Here is a 21074-nt window from a genome sequence, read left to right as displayed (position 1 = left end):
GGAGTAGGTATGCAGAGCGTCAGCCCGGACCTCCGAGCACCTCCATCTAGGGGCCGCCCCCTGCCTGTCACCCCTCCATCAGCTCCCTTTACCACTGAGTCCCCTTTACTCCAGCTCTGCCTCCAGCTCCAGCTGGCTCCTTCCGCGCACGTGTCTTCTCGCCTCTCGCGAGAAGTCCTTCGCAGAGTCTGCCGGGAGTTGTAGTTCTTACAGTCTCTGCTACTTCTGGGGAGATTAGGGGGCGTGGCCAATGAGCCAGAGGGGCGGGTCTTAGTAAGAAGGCGGTGGGACCTAAGAGTTCAGGCTGAAACCTAAGATTAGGAACTGGAGGTGACTGGCAGAGTGCCCAGGGGTAGCCGCTAAGGGGAGGCCACTTCTATAACAAAGTAACGGTCACAGCGGAGAAAGCAGGACTAGAAGCGAGAGGTGAGGAGGTGCGGCCAGCTTTAATAGGCCGGAGCGAGGGGCACCCGGTAAAGCACACATGTGGCCATGCTCAAGGACCCGGGTTCAAGCTCCAAGTCCCCACCTGCACCAGGTGGAGCTTCACAAGTGATGAAGCAGTGCTACAGGCGTCTTTCTTTCTCCCTCTGTGTGTCCTCCTTTTCTCTGAATCTCTTTGATCTATCAAACATTAAATACATAAATAAATATGAAATAGAAAAGGAAAGAAAGACCTGTGTGTAGGGGGTGGGTGGGGGTTGCAGAGCGCACCCCCAACACAGGTGAGGCTCATATACAAGGTGGAGTCATGAACTGCAGCTCGTCCCACTGGGAACTGAAGAAAGTCGACGGCGAGGGAAAGGCGAGCTCAGCTTTACTGCCTGCAAAATAAAGCACCGTCTCTATCTCAAAAAGAAAAGCAAAGAAAAAGCACTGGGCTAGACTTTCTCCAGTCTGTGACCTTGCCGTGCCCATCTTGAGTGCGTGTGGGCCCGGCAGAAGGAGGTGGCGGTGCCTCCCAGGAACAGAACACACGCGGGGTTCAGAGAGAGCGACTTTATTAAGTCTCCTACTTCGGAAGGCTGTGGGTGTCAGCCGCCTCCGGGCTTGGAGCTCGGGCGTCAAGTCTGAGAGTCCCTTTCAGGCCACGTCCACGCGAGCGAAGCTCTGGTCCATGCCCAGGCTGTTCTCCACGTACACCTCGTATTTGCCGCTGTCCTTGGGCGTGGTAGGGCGGATGGTCAGCGTGGAGGTGTGCTGCAGATCTCGAAATACACCCAGGGGGCGGGCGGGGCGGGTTAGGGTTCGCCCCTGGGCAGGCTCGGCCCCGCCCCAGAGCTGAGTCGGCCCCGCCCCACTGCTGACTCGGCCCCGCCCCAGAGCTGAGTCGGCCCCGCCCCTGGGCAGGCTCGGCCCCGCCCCAGAGCTGAGTCGGCCCCGCCCCTGGGCAGGCTCGGCCCCGCCCCAGAACTGACTCGGCCCCGCCCCCTATCCGCCCCGCCCTCAGCTGCAGGGCCAGCCCTGGCTCCCTGCCCCCGCCCCTGCCGGTCATCCTTCTCCATGTCCTTCCCGTCCTTGATCCCGCTCACTATGGGCGCGGGCTCGCCCATGATGGCCGCCGGCAGCGTCACCGTGGTGCCTTTGCGGGCCTTCGTGTTATCTGGTCCCTTCTGAATCTTGGCTGGGACTAGAGGGAAAGGAAAGGCGGAGAGGGCCTAGGGGGTGCAGCTGGGCAGGGGCCTCGCTGCCCTGGCTGATACTAAGTCTGAAATGCGAGAGACATTTAGACTCAGGAGGCAAATCTTTAGCCTTCTAACAAGATTGAAGGAGAGATCAAGAGAAACGAGTGAAAACCCAGGGATGTCTATACATGAAAGAAAGAAAGAAAGAAAGAAAGAAAGAAAGAAAGAAAGAAAGAAAGAAAGAAGAAAGAAAAGAAAAAGAGAAAGAGAAAGAGAAAGAAAGAGACATGTATAAGACTGAAGTTTCCCTCAGTGTGGTGAGGGCCTGGCTTGGGGTCGCAGCGCACTATCCAAGTGAGCTATTTCGCTCCCTGGGGAGTAGTCACAGGCCTGGGGTGGGAGCTAGAAGACCAGGGCTCTGGCCCTGGCTTGCGCTAAGCTGGCTCGCGGGACCTTGGGGCCCTGCAGTGGAGTGAACGAACCCCAGAGGCTGGAAGGGGATCCCTAGGTTGGGAAGGAAGCTGGTGTGCGCCCCTGTGGTGCCCCCGGCTGGACCACTTCGGCCTCGGGCTGGACCACTTAGGCCTCGGCCAGGCCCCTCGGGAAAAGCGCACGTGGCTGGGCTCAGCGTGGGGCGGCGCTGCTCTGGGCGGGCGCGGGGGGCTGCTACGCTGGGGGCCATTGTTCTGAACAGGGGGCTCTGCTCCGCCAGGAGTGCCGCTCTGAGCTGGGGGGCGCTGTTCCATCGGGGGTTGGGGTGGGGGTGAGGGAAGACTCTGCAGGGGGAGGGGGGATCTGCTCTGAGTTGGGGACCGCTGCTCCGCTGGGGGGGCACTGCTCTGAGCTGGCAGTGCTGCTCCGCTGGGGGTGCTCTGCTCCGCTGGGGTGCACTGCTTTAAACTGGGGGTGCTGCTCCGCTGGGGGTGCTCTGCTCCGCTGGGGTGCACTGCTTTAAATTGGGGGTGCTGCTCCGCTGGGGGTGCTCTACTCAGCTGGGGGGTCACTGCTTTAAACTGAGGGCGCTGCTCTAAACTGGGAGCTCTGCTCCGCTGGAGGGGGGCTGCTTTAAATTGGGGGCGCTGCCCTAAGCTGAGAACGCTGCTCCGCGGGAGGCTCTGCTTTGCTGGGGGGGCGCTGCTCTAAACTGGGAGCGCTGCTCCGCGGGGGGGCGCTGCTCCGCTGGGGGGCGCTGCTCTGGGGGCTCTCCTCCTCCTAGGGTGGCGCTGCTTCACCTGTGTGGGGGCGCTGCTCCGCTGGGGGGGCGCTGCTCCGCCAGTGTGGGGGCTCTGCCCGGCCTGGGGGCGCGTACCTTCCACAGGATGCGCGGCGAGTCGGCACTGGCGGAAGGGCTTGGCGACGCTGATGCTGCTCTGGCCCAGGTAGGCCAGCTCGCCTTCCCGCACCAGCGCCACGACGTCCGGATCCTCGAAGACGTAGCGGTACTTGGGACCGTGGTGCAGCTCCTGGCCGTCCTTGCTCCAGCGGATGAAGGGGTCAGCAAAGGCCGAGATGCGGCAGGTCAGCATGGCCGCGCCGCTCTCCATCAGCACCACGTCCTTGAGCGGCTCCAGCACCCGCGGTGGCCCCTTGTCATGCGCGGTTCCTTCCGGAACCTACCCGGGACTGGGTCAGGGTCCCGGAGCACCCCCCGCACCCCTCACCTACCACCCTTCCCATCTACAACATGAGGCGGGGCGGAGTGCGGCTCCACCCATGGGCCTCTGCCCACCCCAGTGACAACCTGCCCGAGGTGACCACCTGCCCTAGGTGACCACCTGCCCGAGGTGACCACCTGCCCTAAGTGACCACCTGCCCTAGGTGACCACCTGCCCTAGGTGACCACCTGCCCGAGGTGACCACCTTCCCTAAGTGACCACCTGCCCTAGGTGACCACCTGCCCTAGGTGACCACCTGCACTAGGTGACCACCTGCCCTAGGTGACACTGCCCTAGGTGACCATCTGCCCTAGGTGACCACCAGCACTAGGTGACCCTGCCCTAGGTGACCACCTGCACTAGGTGAACACCTGCCCTAGGTGACCACCTGCACTAGGTGACCCTGCCCTAGGTGACCACCTGCCTTCGGTGACCACCTGCCCTTGGTGACAACCTGCCCTAGGTGACCACCTGCCCTAGGTGACCACCTGCCCTAGGTGACCACCTGCCCTTGGTGACCACCTGCCCTAGATGACCACCTGCACTAGGTGACCACCTGCCCTAGGTGACCACCTGCCCTTGGTGACCACCTGCCCTAGGTGACCCTGCCTAAGTGACCCTGTGCTCATGCCTCCCCTGCAGGGATGTGCCTGCTGAAACTCCACCTGTGCCTGGATTCACACCCACCCCCTCACCTGTGGCCCCTGTAAGAGGCCTGGATCCGAATGGTGGCGCTCTGGACCTGGGGGTCGTTGATATCCAGGGTACGGTGTGTGTGTGTGAGGGGGCGGTAGGTAGCCTTGTTTCTGTTTTGTGTGTGTGTGTGTGTGTGTGTGTGTGTGTGTGTGTGAGCTGCTTTGGACATCTGGGGAGCAGAAAAAAAGCACTATCGGGGGAGGGGGAAGGGCGACCATTATCCCTTTCCCTGCCCCGCAGAATGTCCCAGGGGTGTGAGTGTCTGGGGCTGTTTGGGGATCAGGACTCAGCCTGGGGGGGGGTGTCAGTTTCAGGTCTCGATCCTCTGAAGCAGGGATCCAGAGGCGAGATGCACTGCCCGGAACCTGGATTTTTTTAAAGATTTTTTTTTTAACTCAATTTATTTTTTTAATATTTATTTATTTATTTTCCCTTTTGTTGCCCTTGTTTTTCATTGTTGTTGTAGTTATTATTGTTATTGATGTCATCATTGTTGGATAGGACAGAGAGAAATGGACAGAGGAGGGGAAGACAGAAAGGGGGAGAGAAAGACACCTGCAGACCTGCTTCACCACCTGTGAAGCCACTTCCCTGCAGGTGGGGAGCCGGGGGTTGGGATCCGGATCCTTCCGCCAGTCTTTGCGCCACCTGCATTAAACCTGCTGCGCTACCGCCCGACTCCCAGGAGCCTGGTTTTATACAAAGCTCCCCTGCTCGCCTGCTTTTTGACATGCGTGCCCCCAGCCCCCACCCCCCTCCAGCGTCCGCCCCCTGACCCACGCAGGCTCCTTATTTAGCCTGAGGGCACCTAGGATGCTGGCTCAGCCGCCTGGACAGGCCCCGCGGGGGAAACCTGAGCAGTCTTGGGGTGCCTGGACAGCTGGACCATCCCCACTCAGGGCAAGGAACCCCCATCCCACTCCCAGGGACCTAGCCAGAAAACCAGGACAGTGGCATTTAACTAGCTCTTCACTGGGGCAACTTGGGAGAGAGGGTCTCTGCCAAGGGCAACTCACCATTCATTCTCTTATTTATTTGTCTCAAGGGTTATCACTGGGGCTCGGTGCCTGCACCCTGAATCCACTGCTCCAGGAGGCAATTTTTTCCCTTTTGTTGCCCTTGTTATTTATCATTGTTATTATTATTGTTGTTGTCATTGCTGTCATTGTTGGATAGGAGAGAGAGAAATAGAGAGAGGAGGGGAAGACAGAGAGGGGGAGAGAAAGAGAGACACCTGCAGACCTGCTTCACCACTTGTGAAGTGACTCCCCTGCAGATGGGGAGCCCAGAGCTCGCGAACCGGTCCATGAGCTTTGAGCCATGTGCGTTTAACCTGCTGTGTTACCGCCCGGCCCCCCTCTCTTTTATTTTATTAGAACACTGTTTGGCTCTGACTTATGGTGATGTGGGGGATTGAACCTGGGACTTTGGAGCCTCAGGCAGGAGAGTCTCTTTGCATAACCTTTATGCAGTCTACCCCCAACACTCCCTCCCCCCAGAAGTTGGGGGTGTCTCTGAAAGCAGCCAGAGAAGTCAGACTGCACTGTCCAGATTCATCCGGAAATGGCTTCCCTCACCCCTTTTGCTTCATCCACGGGGAATCTAGGCTTGGCACTTCTGCACTGCGCCCCCTGGCGGCAAACAGGAACAAGCCTACAGAGGACTTTTTTTTGAGACCCAAAGGCTGCATGCACCCCCACCTGGCAGGATAGTGTTGGGAGGGGCTGTGCTCTTCTTGGACAGGACACCGACACTGACACTTTCTCCAATTTAGATCTGCCCAAACCCTGGCGAACAAGGTCATCAGACCACCTGCAGCAAAGGAGGCTCCTTGGAGACTTGCCTGGAGTCCAGCCACAAGCCAGGGCACCCCCAGAGGCTTGCTCCCCTTCATCGCAACTGCCTGTTGGGACATGGAGCGCCATGACCTCAAGATCACAGCAGCTCTGACAGCGTTCTGCAGGCTTAAATGATTGCCTCTGCTCCTGCGGGTTTGGAGTGAGCAGTTCACATGCCATTTCCAATGGAGGTGGGAAAGGAGCTGAAAGGAGGGGGCAGCAGAGGAAGGGCACCATTTATCAAGATGGGAGTTCAGGCACTTTGTTTTTACATGAAAGCACATTCAGGGATGGAAGCCGCACAGGCAAACTGTGGATCTTCATCCTGCCGTGTGACAGGTGGGCACGGTGTCTCCCAGTCCCCTTCCAGCTGGCTTGAACCTCCTGTTATTTTCTGATGATGGAGTTTTCCTCTTCCCTGGGGATTGGGGGTGGTCCTGAGGAGCCAGGGAAGCTGGGCTGGGCAAAGGGCTCTTTGGATTCCAGCCAAGGAACCCTCAGCCTCAATCAGCACACACTCCCCAAGGCCTCTCTGCTGGGGCGAGGGTTTTATTACTTCTGCCTTGCCAGCAATGTTTTTCCAGATAGGAGAGCAGCAGGGGGCTGTGGGGGGAGCCCCCTGGACACAGTTAAGGGTGCCCTCTCTGCCCCCCCTCCAGAGCAGGGTTGCTGAGTAGCCAGCCTGTGGCATTGCAAGTGAGCATCCCAGCACCCGGAAGACCCCATCTGGCTGGGCCCTGCACAGACTCACACCTGTGTCCCCATCACTGGCAGCCACCTTGGGGGAAGATGTGGTTGACACATCCCAAAGCTCAGCACCCTCCAAATTGACATGATGGACTAAGCAAGAAGGGGTGGGGCCGCCAGAATCTGGCTACATGCTTGGGGAAAGTATCCAAGGGTTCCGGAAACAGACGGAGAAGCACGTGACCCTCTCACACTCCCTCCAGGAGTGAAAAGGGGTCACAGGGCTAGGAGGACCTGAGACGGTGGTGGTGGCTGGTATCCCTCAGCTCCCGCTGATCCAGAGGCTGATACATCCCCATGTCCCCACAAGCCCAGCTCCACGCCACACATGGTTGCCGCTGCTTGTCAATTTTATTTTCCTCATGACAGACAGAAAGACAGCTGGATGACCGGCCGGGAGGGTGGGGACAGGGCAGTCTGGACAACACCGGAGATGGGGACTAGACGGGAGGACATCACAGAAGTCAATAAATAAATAAATGTGGGCAGGGAGAAAGACAAAGGCCACAGAGGGCTGGTGGAGATGTCCTGGGCCAGTACACGGTGCCCAGAGCTGCAAACAAGGGGACAGAAGGGCGTTGGCACGACAGGAGTGTCCACTGCCTCCCGTCCTCCACAGGCCTCCTGTGGGGATGCTGGCCCCGGGCCCAGCCCAGCCCCACTGAGTCCTCTCTTCTCCTCCTCATCTCGCTTCCCTCCCTCTCTCTTGCGCCAACTCTGGCTCCCTAGCACTGTCTCCACTTACTGTTCCTGCTCCACCAACTTCATTCCCAGCTTTCCTCGGCCCTGGGCTCCTTCTCTATCCTCCTCTCTCGCCACTGCGATCGCCCGGGCTGGTTTACCCCTGGAAGCACTGATGCCACCCCCCCCCACCTCTGAACCTTCCTATTCTCCCTGTCCCTGGCCCTCCGCTTCTTTTTTTTTTTTTCTTGTCCCAGCCTGGCCAGCGGGGGTTGGGTCCCTGCCTGGACTCTGGCCACAGCCTGGGACCTCGGTCTCTTCCCGGTAATTGAGGGAACGTCCTGGCCGGATGTTGCTGCTGGTGGTGTCCGTGATGGAAGCCCCGGGCCCTGGAATGTGCCCGCCGTAGTCCTGGCCGCTAGGGGTTGCCAGGGTAGGAGCGCAGCAGCACCTTGTGGCGGGTGGCGGCCTCTGCCCGGCGGCGCCGCTGCTCGCTGAGGAACTCCTTGAGCCGGTTGGTGGTGAAGGTGAGCGTCTGGCGGCGCAGTTTCATCAGGTAGGCGTCCTGCAGCCAGGGGTGCGCCAGGCAGTCCTGCAGGGAGGGCCGGCTCCTGCCAGCCCGGCTAACGCTGTCAGCCTGCTTCAGGGGGCCTGCTGCCCCGGCCCCCCCAGGGTGAGGGCTCTCGGGCAATGCTGGGGCTCAGGTGCCCAGTCTTGTGAACCATGTAGTGGTAACAGCAGTGTATATTACCGCTATTATTGTCATTATTATTTCTTTTTTTTAAATTTTTTAATTTAATTTTATTTATTTATTCCCTTTTGTTGCCCTTGTTGTTTTATTGTTGTAGTTATTATTGTTGTTGTCGTTGTTGGATAGGACAGAGAGAAATGGAGAGAGGAGGGGAAGACAGAGGGGGAGAGAAAGACAGACACCTGCAGACCTGCTTCACCGCTTGTGAAGCGACTCCCCTGCAGGTGGGGAGCCGGGGTTCGAACCGGGATCCTTATGCCGGTCCTTGTGCTTTGCGCCACTTGCGCTTAACCCGCTGCGCTACAGCCCGACTCCCTGTCATTATTATTTCTATCACCACCAGGGTTATCACCACCGAGGCTCAGTGCCTGCATGACGGATCCACCGCTCAGGGTGGCCATTTTTCCTTTTATCTGATAGGACAGAGAGAAATTAAGAGAGGAGGAGACAGAGAGGGAGAGAAGGAGAGAGGCACCTGTAGTACTTGCTGCACTGCTCATGAAGAGTCCCCCCTGCCGGAAGGGAGCAGGGCTCAAACCTGGGTCCTTGTCCATGGTAATGTGGGCACTTAACTAGGTGCACCACTGCCCTGGTCTCTCTATTACTACAATTATTATTATTATTATTTAAAAAGTTTTAATCATTATTTATTGATTGGATAGAGACAGTCAGAAATCAAGAGAAAGGGAGAGAAACAGAGAGACACCTGCAGCTCTGCTTCACCACCTGCAAAGCTTTCCCCATGCAGGTAGGGACCGGGGGGGGGGGGGGGTTGAACCTGGGTCCTTGCACATTGTAACACATGTGCTTAGCCAGGTGTGCCACCACCTGGCCCCAATTATTATTATTATTATTTTGCTATCAGATTTATCTCTGGGGCTCTGTGCCTCCACAATCCCTCTGCTCCCGGTCGGTTGTTTTTGGAACTAGCAAGTAAGAAACAGTAAAGAAAACGAGAAGGCGACACATTACCGTGGCCCTGCTCCCCCACTCATGAAACGTTTTCCCATGGGAGTGTTCTCGTGTGGTGGGCAGGGGCTCAGACTCAGGGCCCCGCACATGGTGAAGTGTACACTCCACTCCAGAGCTGTCTCCCAGCCCCCCGTTGTGATTATTTTATGGGTGTTAGGGTGTCAACTGCTGAGCAGCCTCCTCAGCTCAGTTTTCTTTTCCTTTTTGAGACAGAAGGGAAAACAGAAGAGAAAGAGAGAAAAGAGAAAGATAGGGTGATGGAGAGATGGGGGGCCCCCACAGGACTGTCCTACTATTATTCATGGAGCTTCTCTGGGTGCCATCATGGTGTTACCATGCGGTGTCAGGGCTTGAACCAGGACCTCACACGTGATAAGGGTGTGTAGTCTGCCAGATGAGCCGTCTCCTGGCCCCACCGCCAGTGTGTTATTAATGAGAGGAGTAGTTGGGAGGGTCCTGGGCATTAGAAGTTGGGGTTGTCCTATGAGACCAGGGGCAGGTCATGCTGGGGGTTGGCAGATAATGGGTCCACTCACCAGGGATGGATTGAGAGGACCTTTCGCAAAAAGAGGGTGGCGCTTTGGGATGTGTTGGGGTAGAGCTGGAAGGCATCAAAGCGGCCTCCCACAATCCGAGCCTCCGTCTCCTGGGGATCCGGCTCATAAAAGGGGGAGCGTCCACTGAGCCTGTAGCGGAGACACTCTGGTTGGTCTCTGTGGACCCGCAGCTGTGTGCTGGCGAGGCCGGGAACAGGAGGAAGGTGGTGGGTCTGGGGAGCACTCACATGATGTAGGTGAGCACTCCCACTCCCCAGATGTCCGTGGCAGAGCCGATGGGGTCTCCTGTCACCATCTCAGGAGCTGGCAGAAGACAGAGACCAAGCAGAATTAGCTGCCCGTGGCAGGGAGTGGAGGCCCAGGGGCACAGGCCACCAGACCAGCAGAATCTGTGCAGGCAGGATGGGGTGGGTGGGTGGGGGGGCTGCTGAGGAGTCACTGCAGGCTGAATGGTTGTGTCAGTAGGACTTCACAGGGACCTAGAGCTGGGCTCACCAGTTCCCCTCCCCCAGACTGACCACACAGTAGGGCAGCTCATCTCAGAGTGTGGCTGGCTCCAAGATTAGAAGTCTTTGTATCAGCCTGGCCTGTTTATTATTATTATTATTATTATTATTATTACTTTGACAGAGACAGACAGGCAGATGGAGAGAGTGGAAGAGACCACAGCACAGAAGCTTCCTTCAATGTGATGGACCAAACACAAATATGCATCATACAGGGCATCATGGGCAGTGGCACAGCGGGTTAAGCGCGCGTGGCACAAAGTGCAAGGACCGGCGTAAGGATCCCAGTTCGAGCCCCCGGCTCCCCACCTGTGGCGCAGGAGGGGTTTGCTTCACAAGTGGTGAAGCAGGCCTGCAGGTGTCTGTCTTTCTCTCCCCTCCTCTGTCTGTCCTCCTCTCCATTTCTCTCTGTCCTATCCAACAACAACAATGGCAACAATAACAAGGGCAACAACATGGGGAAAAAAGTGGCCTCCAAGGAGCAGTGGATTCGTAGTGCAGACACTGAGCCCCAGTAATAACCCTGGAGGCAAAAACAAACAAACAAACAAACAAATCTGGGTCACACACACAGCAAAGCAGGACGCTAACCAGGTGAGCTGTTTCGCCAGCCCAGCCTGGTTCGTTCTAACTCCAGTCCTGGCCCCCTTCTAACTACCGGGCTCTGGGTAAATTACCGAGCCCAGCTGGCTCCCCAGTTTCTTAGCTGTGAAGTGTGACTTGCAGAGAAAAGCACTCCATGCAGACTAGAGGCCATGAGGTATCTGGTGGGTTGCTAAGTGGTAGCTGGTTTTCCTCAGTTATCTAAATCAAGGATTGATTTTCCTGTCTCTCTGGTGAAGTGAATCCCGGCTCTACCATTTGTAACTGCCTGGTCTTAAAGACCCACTTAACCTCTCGGTGCCTCTGTCTTCTCAGCTGTGGAATGGGGGTGTGTTTATGCTAATCTCCAGGGCTGTTCTGAAGAAGGGGGGAAAAGGCTCTGCAGCTAAAGAGGTGGGACACTGGCCATAGCATAGGACTCTCAAGAGTGAGGTCCTGAGTTCAAGTCCTGACACTGCATGTGCCAGAGTGATGCTATGGTTCTCTTTCCTTTCTCTTATAAATGAATGAATCCTAAAAAAAAGAAAGAAAGAAAGAAAGAAAGAAAGAAAGAAAAAGAAAAGAAAGAAAGAGAAATAAAAAATCCCTGGACAAGCCCCTAGGCTCCACTTGCAAAAGGGAAGCTTCCAAAGTGGGGACGCAGTGCTGCAGGTGTCTCTCCTGCTCTACCGCCCCCTTCCTCTCTCACTTTTTTCTTTCTTTCTCTCCCCCCATTTTTTTTATTGCTACTAGTTATCACTAGGGCTCAGTGCCTGCATGATGAATCCACTGCTCCTGGTGGCCATCCTCCTTTTCCCCCTTCTATTTCATTAGAACAGAGAAATCGAGAGGGGAGGGGAAGACAGACAGACAGCTGCAGATGCGCTTCACTGCTCCAGAAGCCTCTTCTGCAGGTGAGGAGCAGGAGCTCAAACCCTGGTCCTTGTGCACAGTGCACCCTAAAGTGTGTACTCAACCGGGTGTGCCACTGCCTGGGCCCCATCTTTTTTTTCTTCACCAAAGCTCTGTTCAGCTCTGGCTTATACTGGCACAGGGAGTTGAATCTGGGCCTTTGGAGCCTTAGGCACGAGTGTCTCTTTGCATAATTATTAGGCTGTCTTCCCCCCCCCCATACTTTCTCTCTGTGTCCAATCAAATAAAACATGTAGTTTTTTATATTTCTTTTCCCTTTTGTTGCCCTTTTTTGTAGTTATTGTTGTTGTTATTGATGATGTTGTTGGATAGGACAGAGAGAAATGGAGAGAGGAGGGGAAGACAGAGAGGAGGAGAGAAAGACAGACACCTGCAGACCTGCTTCACCGCCTGTGAAGCGACTCCCCTGCAGGTGGGGAGCCGGGGGCTCGAACTGGGATCCTTATGCCGGTCTTTGTGCTTTGCGCCACCTGCGCTTAACTGCTGTGCTACCGCCCGACTCCCAAAATATATAGTTTTTTTTAAAAAAAATCCTTGGAAAGGACTCAGACCTTCCTTTGCACGCAGTCAGCACTCCGTCGGCGGCCCTGATGCGGGCGAGGCCGAGCGCCCCCTCCCAGCCCCTCGCCCTCACCCATGAACTCCAGCGTGCCGGTGCGGTGGCCCAGGGGCTGCAGAGCCTGCGGGTTGTAGGGCTGGGCGCTGCCGAAGTCCACGATCTTGAGGCCGTTGTCGGCGGCCAGCAGCAGGTTGTCGGGCTTGATGTCTAGGTGCAGCACGTGGCGGCCGTGCAGGTAGTCGAGGCCCTGCAGCAGCTGCACCACGTAAGCGGCCACGTCGTCCTCGGAGTAGCGGAACCTGCGAGGGAACCGTGACCTCGCAGCTCGCCCCGCCCCCGCACGGCCACGCCCCTCCCAGGCTCCGCCCTCGAAGGCCCCGCCCCATACGGCCCCGCCCCGCCCAGACAGGCCATGCCCCGCCCCCGCACGGCCCCGCCCCCCGCACCACCTGTCACTCAAGCCGCAGAGCAGCTCCCGGTTGCCACAACTCTCAGCGATGAGCACCAGGTAGCGCGGGGTGATGTAGGCCTCGTGCAGGGCCATGAGGCGCTCGTGGTGCAGCGTCCTTAGCACCTCGTACTCCTGCAGCACCCGGCCTTTGCCCTCCGCCGCATATGGCACGATCTTGGCCACGAATGTGCGGCCTGTCGAGTTCTCCCTGCAAGTGCGCACCACACCGAAGCGACCCCTGCAGGGTGGGGGTGGGGGTGAGGGTGGACAGGGCTCAGGGGCTCAGAAAAGCCCGCCTGCCTTGTTCTATAGTCAAAGGGGAACTTCGTGGCTCAGGGGACACAGGGCCCACCCGCCTTGTCCTATCGTCAAAGCTGGGGGGGCTGGGGGGACGGGCAAGAATTCAGTGGTTGAGGGACTGAGGACGCAGCTTGGATGTCAAGCCCACAGGCCTCGCACATGATTGGCACATGCCCGCCTCCCTGCCCCACCTGACCCCCAACAATACAGGAATGTGGATTCTGAAGTGTAATCCCAGGAGCCCGGCTTGAAGTATCAGTGCCGCCATTCACTGGGTCTGTCTCTTGGGCAAATGCTGGGGGCCTTGGTAACCTGTTTGCCCATCTGTGAAATGGATGATGATGATTCGTGCTCTGTCTGTCTGTCTCTCTCTCTCTCTCTGCTGTGAAAATTAAGCAAGTCCATGAGGTGCGGGGAAGCTCTCCACTGCCCACCCCTCCTCTCCCTCCCCTAACCCCACTTGCCTGGCCTTCTCCTCCAGGAAGGTGTAAGGTTTCTGAGGGGGTCCCTGCCGGAGAGTGCTGCCCTCTGGCCCGGGGGAGCTGGGTGGGGCACCCCCATGGGAGCTGACCCCCTCCTGGGCTGGACTGAGGCTCTTCACAATCACCTGGGGGGGCTTGGGAGGGGGCTCGGGGGCTGGGGGCTCGGGGGCCGGTGGTGCAGACACGAAGGAGGTCACCATGTACAGGGGGGTGGAGGGGGACACTGGCTTAGCCCCCGGAGATGTGGAGGCTGGGGCAGGGGTCCCAGTGTCAGGGACGGAAGGTGTGGGCTCCTTCGGGGAGGCCTGCAGGCCCCTGTGCTTCCGTGGGGGGGTCTGGGGGGGTGGACCCACAGCCTTGAGTGAGGACAAGGCCTGATGAGGGGGCGTCTGGGGAGACGAGGGGCTGAGAGCAGCTGTCTGGAGGGCTGGGGGAACTGGAGCTTGGGTGGGGGCCAGTGAGGTAGGAGAGTCAGTGGGCGGGGCCCTGGCAGGCCCTGAGGTAACAGGGGTGGCTGGGGGAGCAGCAGATGGCACCTCCGAGGAATCTAAGCAGAGACAAAGGGAATCCCATTGTGGCATCCGCCCAGAGGTGGACGGAGGGCACAAAACGTTTGTCCTTTTCCTTCTGTGGCCCTCTGCCCCACTGACCTTGCAGGCCCCTGACCAGAACCTTCTCGGAAGGGTTGCTGAAGGGGCCTTGCCCAGCCCGGTTGGCACATGCCACACGGAACCTCACGGTCACCCCGATGGGCAGCTGGGTGACGTTGTAGTAGCAGTCGAGGATGCCGGAGGCCACCGGGTGCCAGGCAGACTCCCCTGCGGGCAGTACAAGGGAGGGCTTTAGCATGCACCTCAGGATGGGCGTGGGGTGGGCTGTGCTTGTCTCCTGGGCTCCCCCTCCAGCCTGCACCCCACCCCTCACCGTCCACCCTCCGCTCTAGCGTGTAGGTGCAGGGCGCCCGGCTGTCTCCCGGCTTCCACAGCACCAGTGCCGTGTCTTGGTAGGTCTGTGGCACCTCCGGAGGGACTAGCTTTCCTGGGATGCCTGGTGAGAAGAGGGGAGCCCCAGTGAGCCCCGACATCGCTGTCTAAACCCCCCCATCCCTGGCCCCGCCCCTGCCTCCCCGCGGCACTCACGGGCCACGGCCACAGTGCAGGAGCTGGTGATGCTGCCCAGCACGTTGGAGGCCGAGCACTCGTAGAGCCCCGCGTGCCGCCTGCTCGCCCGGGGGATGCTCAGCAGCTGCCGGCCATCCTTGCAGGACACTACAACCACTGACGGCTCCGAGCGCAGGGACTGCTTGTCTGGGGGGCGGGGGGGGGGGGGCCCGCTGAGCCAGGCTCTCCCTTCCCAGCACCTCCAACCTTAACCCCAGTGGCCTCCCGACCTCCCCACCAGGTACCTTTCTTTTTGTTTTTAACTTATTTTTATATTTTACTTAAGAACATTTTATTTTATTTTAATTTTTTATACTCATTTATTCACTTTTGTTGGCCTTGTTTTACTGTTGTAGTTATTATTGTTGTTGTTATTGATGTCTTCCTTGTTGGATAGGACAGAGAGAAATGGACAGAGGAGGGGAAGACAGAGAGGGGGAGAGAAAGATAGACAGACACCTTCAGACCTGCTTCACCACTTGTGAAGTGACTCTTCTTTTTCAAGCCGGGGGCTCGAAAGCCGGTCCTTGTGCTTAACCCGCTGTACTACCGCCTGACTCCCCTTATTTAATTAATCAATTTATTTATTTATTTATTTATTGCCTCCAGGGTTATTTCTGGAGCTCGGTGCCTGCACTATGAATCCACTGCTCCTGGAGGCTATTTTTTCCCCTTTTGTTGCCCTTGTTTATCATGTTACTATTATTGTTGTTGCCATTGCCATCATTGTTGCTGGATAGGACAGAGAGAAATGGAGAGAGGAGGGGAAGACAGAGAGGTGGAGAGAAAGACAGACACCTGCAGACCTGCTTCACCGCCTGGGAAGCAACCCCCCTGCAGGTGGGGAGTCGGAGGCTCGAACCAGGATCCTTACGCCGGTCGGTGTGCTTTGTTCTATGTGCACTTAACCCTATGTGCTACTGCCTGACCCCCTGTTTATTTTATTTTAATGAGGAAGATATATATATATATATATATATATATATATATATATATATATATATATATATATATATAGACATGGAAAAAGACCAGAGCACTGCTCAGCACCGGCTTATGCTGGTGCTGGGGATTGAACCTGAGACTTTGAAGCCTCAGGCGTGAAAGACTTTTGCAGAACCATTACGATGTCTCCTCAGCCCTCCCAGGTACCTTTCATCCAAGAAATGTGGGGGGCTGGGCAGGCAGCAGGCAGACAGAGCAGGGTGGCCGCCTCTCCCTCCAGCAGCACCTGGTCCTTGAGCTTGATGTGGAACACTGGGGGGAAGTCTGGGAGGCAGAGAGGGTGGCCGTCAATGTGTGTGTGTGTGTGGTGGGGGGGGGGAGAGGCTCATTCCCTATGCTCCAAGAGAGTCACTGAGTGAGAGCCAGGGAGCAGAGCTGAAGGCTCTTTGCCCAGTTAGATGTGGGAAGCAGAAGCCTGTGCTACATCTTCCAGAATGTTCTTTGGATAAGCATCACGTTTCCTAGGCACTCACTGTGCACAACTGTTTTGTTTTTCTGTGTACACAGACTATCCAAAATGCTCCATACCGACCTCAGACATTTGCCTGGGGCTTAGAGCAGGGCCTGGCGCCAAGTAAGTGCTCTGAGAACAGTTGTTCAATCAAGTCGGAACAAATAAATCTTGAGAAAACAACACAATGGTTAAGCTCCTGCACAGCCACTTCCTTTGGGGTGCCGCCAAGCAAGTGCCCAATCAAACAAGACTTTATCAGAAGGTCTGAAGTCTAGGTACACTGGGGCAGCCCTGGAAGTGTGGGGACACCCCTGGACCCCAGCACCCTCCAATCCTGCCTGGGGTTTGGGACCCTCTCCTATACTCCTGATACGCTTTGAGACCAGAGAACTTTGCTTTGTAGATATTTACCTATCATACATGAGAGATAAAGAGAAGAGAGAGATAGAGACAGAGATAGAAGCCAGAGCATCACTCCAGCATTGGCAGCACCAGGGCTCTAACCAGGAGCCCCAGGCTTGCCAATGTGAGGCTTTACCAGTTGAGCTACTTCCTGGCTGCAAGTAGTGGGACCATCTGGAGGTCAAGAGACAGCATCTGCAAGACCTCAGGCCACATCTTGTCTGTAAGTGGTAGGAACCCCTACCTAACACGAAGCTCAGAAGGTTGTCGTGAGAATGAAGAGGCATGTAAGGTGCTTAGCGCGTGGCTGACACACTAAGAGCTCCAAGTGTTATCGCTCATTGCTCTTACGGTTTTATCTCATGAACGGGCCCAGAAAGAAGCTGTTTTGCAAAGCTGCCTTCACAGCCTTGAGAATGGGCCTGGTTCCTGCTCCAGGGCAGCTGGCCTGTAGGTCCTCAGGGCTGGGAAGTATGGTCTTCCTGCTCCCTGGGCACGCACATTTCTAGAAGAGTCCTGATCTAGCCCTGACCAGCTGGGGTGTGCATGTGACTGTCCCCCTGTCCCAGAGTTTTCACCCCGGGACAAGACTGAAGAACCAGGAGGGGGCTGTGGCAGGGGGGCTGTGGCAGGGGTGGAGCTGGGGAAAAGAGGACAGCTCACAGGACAGGCTGAGCGGGACACTGCTCCCCAGAAGAGGCCTCATGTGGAAGCTACCACAACATCCAGTGAAGGTCATTTTGCCCCTGGTCACTTCCAGACTAAGTGAGGGTGCCAGGCAGGCATGAGAGAAGAGGGGAGAGGTGAGCCCAGCCAGGCCTTCCCTGCCACTCCCCCAGGAACCACCTTAGCTGGTCAAGAGGATGAGGGGGATGAGGTAAGGGACACTGTCTCGCAGGAAATCAGCTGCACAAACAAAATGGGGCTGAAGGGAGCCCCAGGTGGGAAGGGATCAGCTGTCTCCAGACCTCATGCTGGCTTCTCTCCCTGACACCCTCCACCCTTCCTTCTCAGGCCCCCACTGGCTGGCCTCCCTCCCTCTTAATCACTGGCCACAGCCCTCACTAAGGACTCACTGGGCCTGGCTCCCCTGGAAAAGTCCAGCTGAGGCAGGACTGGGACAGCTCTGAGTTTGATCAGAAACTTGGGGAAGAAACGAGCTGGGACCCACCAAACACCACCCTCCCCCCAAGCCTGGCCTGATGGGCCCCTTCCCACCTGTTGGCTAGAAGATTAGTCTACAGTTTGTTCTGCTTTATATGTTAACTCTTTTTTCAGCCACCAGGTTCCAGGTGGTACCATAATGCCAGCCTGACTTCCCTGGGCAGACGACCCCACCATGTGTCATAGAGCCCTGCCTCCCCAGATCCCTGCCCCACTAGAGAAAGAGAGACACAGGCTGGGAGTATGGATCCACTTGCCAACGCCCATGTGCAGCGGAGAAGCAATTACAGAAGCTAGACCTTCCATCTTCTGCATCCCCATAATGACCCTGGGTCCATGCTCCCAGAGGGTTAAAGAATCAAGGGAGGGCATTGGATATGGAGCTCTGGGGGTGGGCATTGTGTGGAAATGTACCCCTCTTATCCTATAGTCCTGGCAATATTTCCATTCCATTTTATAAAATTTAAAAAAAAAGAAAAGAAAAAGACGACCAGGGTTGTCACCTCGGAGTGATGTAACTTTCCAGGCTGGGGACCGGGGTGACCCCAGGCAAAGGGCCCCCTCTGGGGAGAGCAAAGCAGACCAGGGCATTACTGAAACCCCTACCCTCACCCCTAGCAAAGAGTTCTGAAGTGTGGGTGGGTGCTGGTGTGCCTTCTGTGGGGGCAGGCCAGAGTTGGGGGGGGGGGAGGGACAGGACAGGCATCAGGGTCAGGGCTATACGGGGACGAGAATGGGGGGTACTGTTCAGAGGTGAGCCTCCAGGCTGGGTGAGAGAGTCCTGGAGCCCACACATACAGGGATGGGGAGGGGGGTGGGATGGGAATGCCTTACCCTGAGCTCTCTGGAACTACACGGGGTTAGAGGCCCAGGGAGGGAGGGGGGGAGGGAGCAGGTTAGCCTGATGAGCAGGGTACCCCAAAACCACTTCTAAGGGTATGACTGCCCAAACTCTGCCAGCTCTGTGGATGGGACCAGCTACTTAGCAAGGCTGCTCTGCTTCCTCAGCTGCAAACTGGGTTCAGCTCAGGAGAAGACTCGGACCAGCCGAGGGCCAGGGAGGCAATCTTTGCAAACGAGCCGCCGCTATTATTATTCTCAGATGGTGCACCCCCTTCCCTACACAGGCTCCTGCACCCGCCTACAGCCCTCTGCGGTGTGGAGGGGTGGCAGGGGCTCATCACCCGAAGGCCTCACCCACCTGACTCGCTGCGTACATAGGGGTGACCCAAATCCTCCTGGACGCTGGCGGAGAGGTTCGGCTGTGACTTGTCCTTTCGCAGGCGCGACAGGCCCCAGCGGAGCCGGCTCCTGCCTTCCCCAGGAGCTGCAGAAACCCAGCGCGGTGAGCGCCAACGACGGGACAGGGCCAGCAGGTTCCTCTGCCCCGCCACCCCCCCAGTCCGCTCCAGCACCTTCCGGTGGGTGTCCCCGGCTGGCCCCTCCCTCGCAGGGTCTGGCTGGAGAGTGCCCTGGCACACCTAGGGTTCGGGCCCAGCCTCACCCCTGCGCCCACTCACCCGAAGAGCCCGACGTGGCGCTGGCCTCGGAGCCCAGGGACTCCGCGGAAGGCGTGGTGGCGCCGGCCTGTGCCGCCAGCTGGTTGTGCGGGAGGCCCAGGCGCCGCAGGCTCTCGCCCTCCGACGTGGCCCGGCGTAGCCGTCCGAAGAGCGGCGTGCTGCGCCCCGACGGGCCCCCCGAGTCCTCGCTGCTGCCGCTGCGCTGCAGGCGGCCGGACAGGCGCTCCAGCGTGGAGCTGAGCCTCCGGCGCATCGCCAGCACCGGGGAGCCCCGCGCCGAGCCGCCGCCCTCCGAGCTGTCGCCGTCCCCGCCGCGGCTCTCCCAGCCCGGGTGGCGCTGCCCCGGCGGGGTCCGCCGCAGCCTCTGCGACAGCGACAGCGACAGGCGGCGCACGAGGCCCGGCTCGGCGGGTGCGCGCAGGTCCTGCACGGAGCGGGAGCGCTCGGGCCTCCGCACCAGCTCGAGCGGCGTCCCCGCGGGGCTGGGCCGGTACATGCCGTCGTCGTGGTCCCCGCGGAACGGACCGCGCTCCTCCGACCGCGAGCGGCTAAGCAGCCGCAGCCCGCGCGCCAGGGCCGACTCGCGGCTGCGCTTGAACTTGGCCTCGAACACCGCCTCCGACTCCAGGTTCTCGATGCTGCCGCTCCGGCTGCTGCCCGGTCGCGGGGGCACGGCGGGCACGCGGACCAAGGGCGCGCGCTTGGGGGCCCCGGGCGGCGGGGAGGCCACCCTGGCGAACACAGCCGGGTGGGGCTGGGGCTCTGGCGGCGGGGCGGCGGGGCCCTGCGGGGCGGCGTGCGCCTGGCCGGGCAACTGCAGCGACTGCATGATCTGCGCGTAGGGGGTGCGGGGGAGCGCGGGGGCCTGCGGGGCCGCGGGGGGCTGAGAGGGTTTGGGGGTGCGGGCCGGCTCCGGAGTGGTTTCTGGGCTTTTCTCGGGGGCCGGCTGTCCGGGCGTGGCGGCCGCAGGGACTTCCAAGGTCTTGGGGGCACCGGTGGGTCTGGGGATGCTGGGCTTGGGGGCGCCAGGCCTCACCGGGCTGGGGGGCTGGGCCTCGGTGAGGGCAGACAGGGAAGGCGACTCCTGCAGCCTGCGGGCCCCTAGCCGCGCCACGGGGATCTCCAGGGGCGCCCCTGCTCGGCGGTGTCGGCCCCGGGGCTCGGCCTCCCCTTGCGAGAAGCTGCTGCTCTTCTGCAGGCCCCGCGCCTCGGGCGGCGGCTGGTGGCGGGGCGCCGCCTCGCTGGAGGCGGCTCGCGCCAGCCGGGGGTCCCGGGCGCGCCCCCCCAGGCTCTCCAGCAGGGGCCCCCGGAGGCCGCTGACCTTGCCGTCGTCTGGGCCTCCCCGCAGCAGCCGCTGGCGCAGGGCCTGCAGCCGCTGGGCATACTCGCCCTCGCCCAGACCGCCCCGGGCCGGGCGGGGGGCCCCCGGGCTGGGGCTCCGGCGCTGCGGCAGCTCCACCGACGCCGCCTTGTGCAGGCCCCGGCCCGGTTCCCGCGGCCCGGCCCGGGGCAGGGCGCTCTCAGCCGAGCTGCCTCTGCGGAGCTCACCCCGCGGGGGACTGGGGCCGGCGGGGGGCTCCGGGCCTGGGGAGGGGAGGGCCTGCGGGCTGGGGTCCTGGACCTGCGGAGGCACCCTTCCCTGCTCCTGCCAGTCCATGGGGGTGGCGGCGGCCGCCTCCGAGCCCGCCAGGGCCTCCTCCTCGGTGGGAATGTCGGTGAGGGACACGCGGGAGCCCGAGAACTCGGGCTGCAGGGGCCGCGGCACGGAGGGCAGCTCTTCCAGTTCCTCTTCCTCCGAGTCGGAGGAGGAGGACAGGCCCCCGCTGGGGGGTGCTCTTCTGGGCACCGCCACCCACACCCGCTCTGGGGGCGCCCGCAGCAGCTCCGGGATGGGGCGCAGCACCAGGTGGCACTTGTAGCTGATCTGGGAACGCTGGAGAAGGGGACCTCTCAGCCCCAGCCTGCCCTGTCCCCCCCCCCCCAGGCCCCAGGCCCCAGAGAGGAGGGGCAGGGGTCAGAAAGGGCAGGGGGCAG

The 21074-nt window shown here is 59.2% G+C and overlaps 3 protein-coding genes across 10 annotated transcripts in view; all 3 read right to left on the bottom strand.

Moving 5' to 3' along the window:
• The window catches only part of STK11IP (serine/threonine kinase 11 interacting protein), a 136687-nt gene extending 124537 nt beyond the window's left edge, over positions 1-12150 (bottom strand). For both annotated transcript variants that reach the window (XM_060193654.1, XM_060193655.1), the window contains exon 1: positions 12145-12150. The gene's annotated coding sequence lies outside the window, so the exon portion shown is untranslated. The remainder of the gene's footprint in view (positions 1-12144) is intronic.
• On the bottom strand, positions 1010-4052 carry SPEGNB (SPEG neighbor; the record flags this gene model as incomplete). Its single annotated transcript, XM_007532026.2, is given in 4 exon segments — positions 1010-1220; positions 1490-1630; positions 2935-3228; positions 3968-4052. Coding segments are annotated over 4 exon segments (657 nt in total), but the record flags the coding sequence as incomplete, so codon positions are not given.
• The window catches only part of SPEG (striated muscle enriched protein kinase), a 75762-nt gene continuing 61581 nt past the window's right edge, over positions 6894-21074 (bottom strand). For 6 of the 7 annotated variants that reach the window (XM_060193640.1, XM_060193642.1, XM_060193641.1 and 3 more), the window contains 7 exons: positions 19041-20973; positions 18722-18847; positions 15648-15764; positions 14475-14642; positions 14260-14382; positions 13986-14153; positions 12689-13882 (listed from right to left, as the gene is read on the bottom strand). In XM_060193640.1, the coding sequence (XP_060049623.1) occupies positions 13245-13882; positions 13986-14153; positions 14260-14382; positions 14475-14642; positions 15648-15764; positions 18722-18847; positions 19041-20973 (3273 nt within the window). In that variant the 3' untranslated portion in view covers positions 12689-13244. Of the gene's footprint in view, positions 7854-9501; positions 9652-9749; positions 9826-12177; positions 12402-12551; positions 13883-13985; positions 14154-14259; positions 14383-14474; positions 14643-15647; positions 15765-18721; positions 18848-19040; positions 20974-21074 lie in introns of those variants that run through there. The other variant, XM_060193650.1, reaches the window with a different exon arrangement.

The sequence above is a fragment of the Erinaceus europaeus genome, chromosome 7 (assembly GCF_950295315.1).
Source record: "Erinaceus europaeus chromosome 7, mEriEur2.1, whole genome shotgun sequence".
NCBI classification, from domain to species: domain Eukaryota; kingdom Metazoa; phylum Chordata; class Mammalia; order Eulipotyphla; family Erinaceidae; genus Erinaceus; species Erinaceus europaeus.
This window is presented reverse-complemented; position numbering and strand designations above follow the sequence as displayed.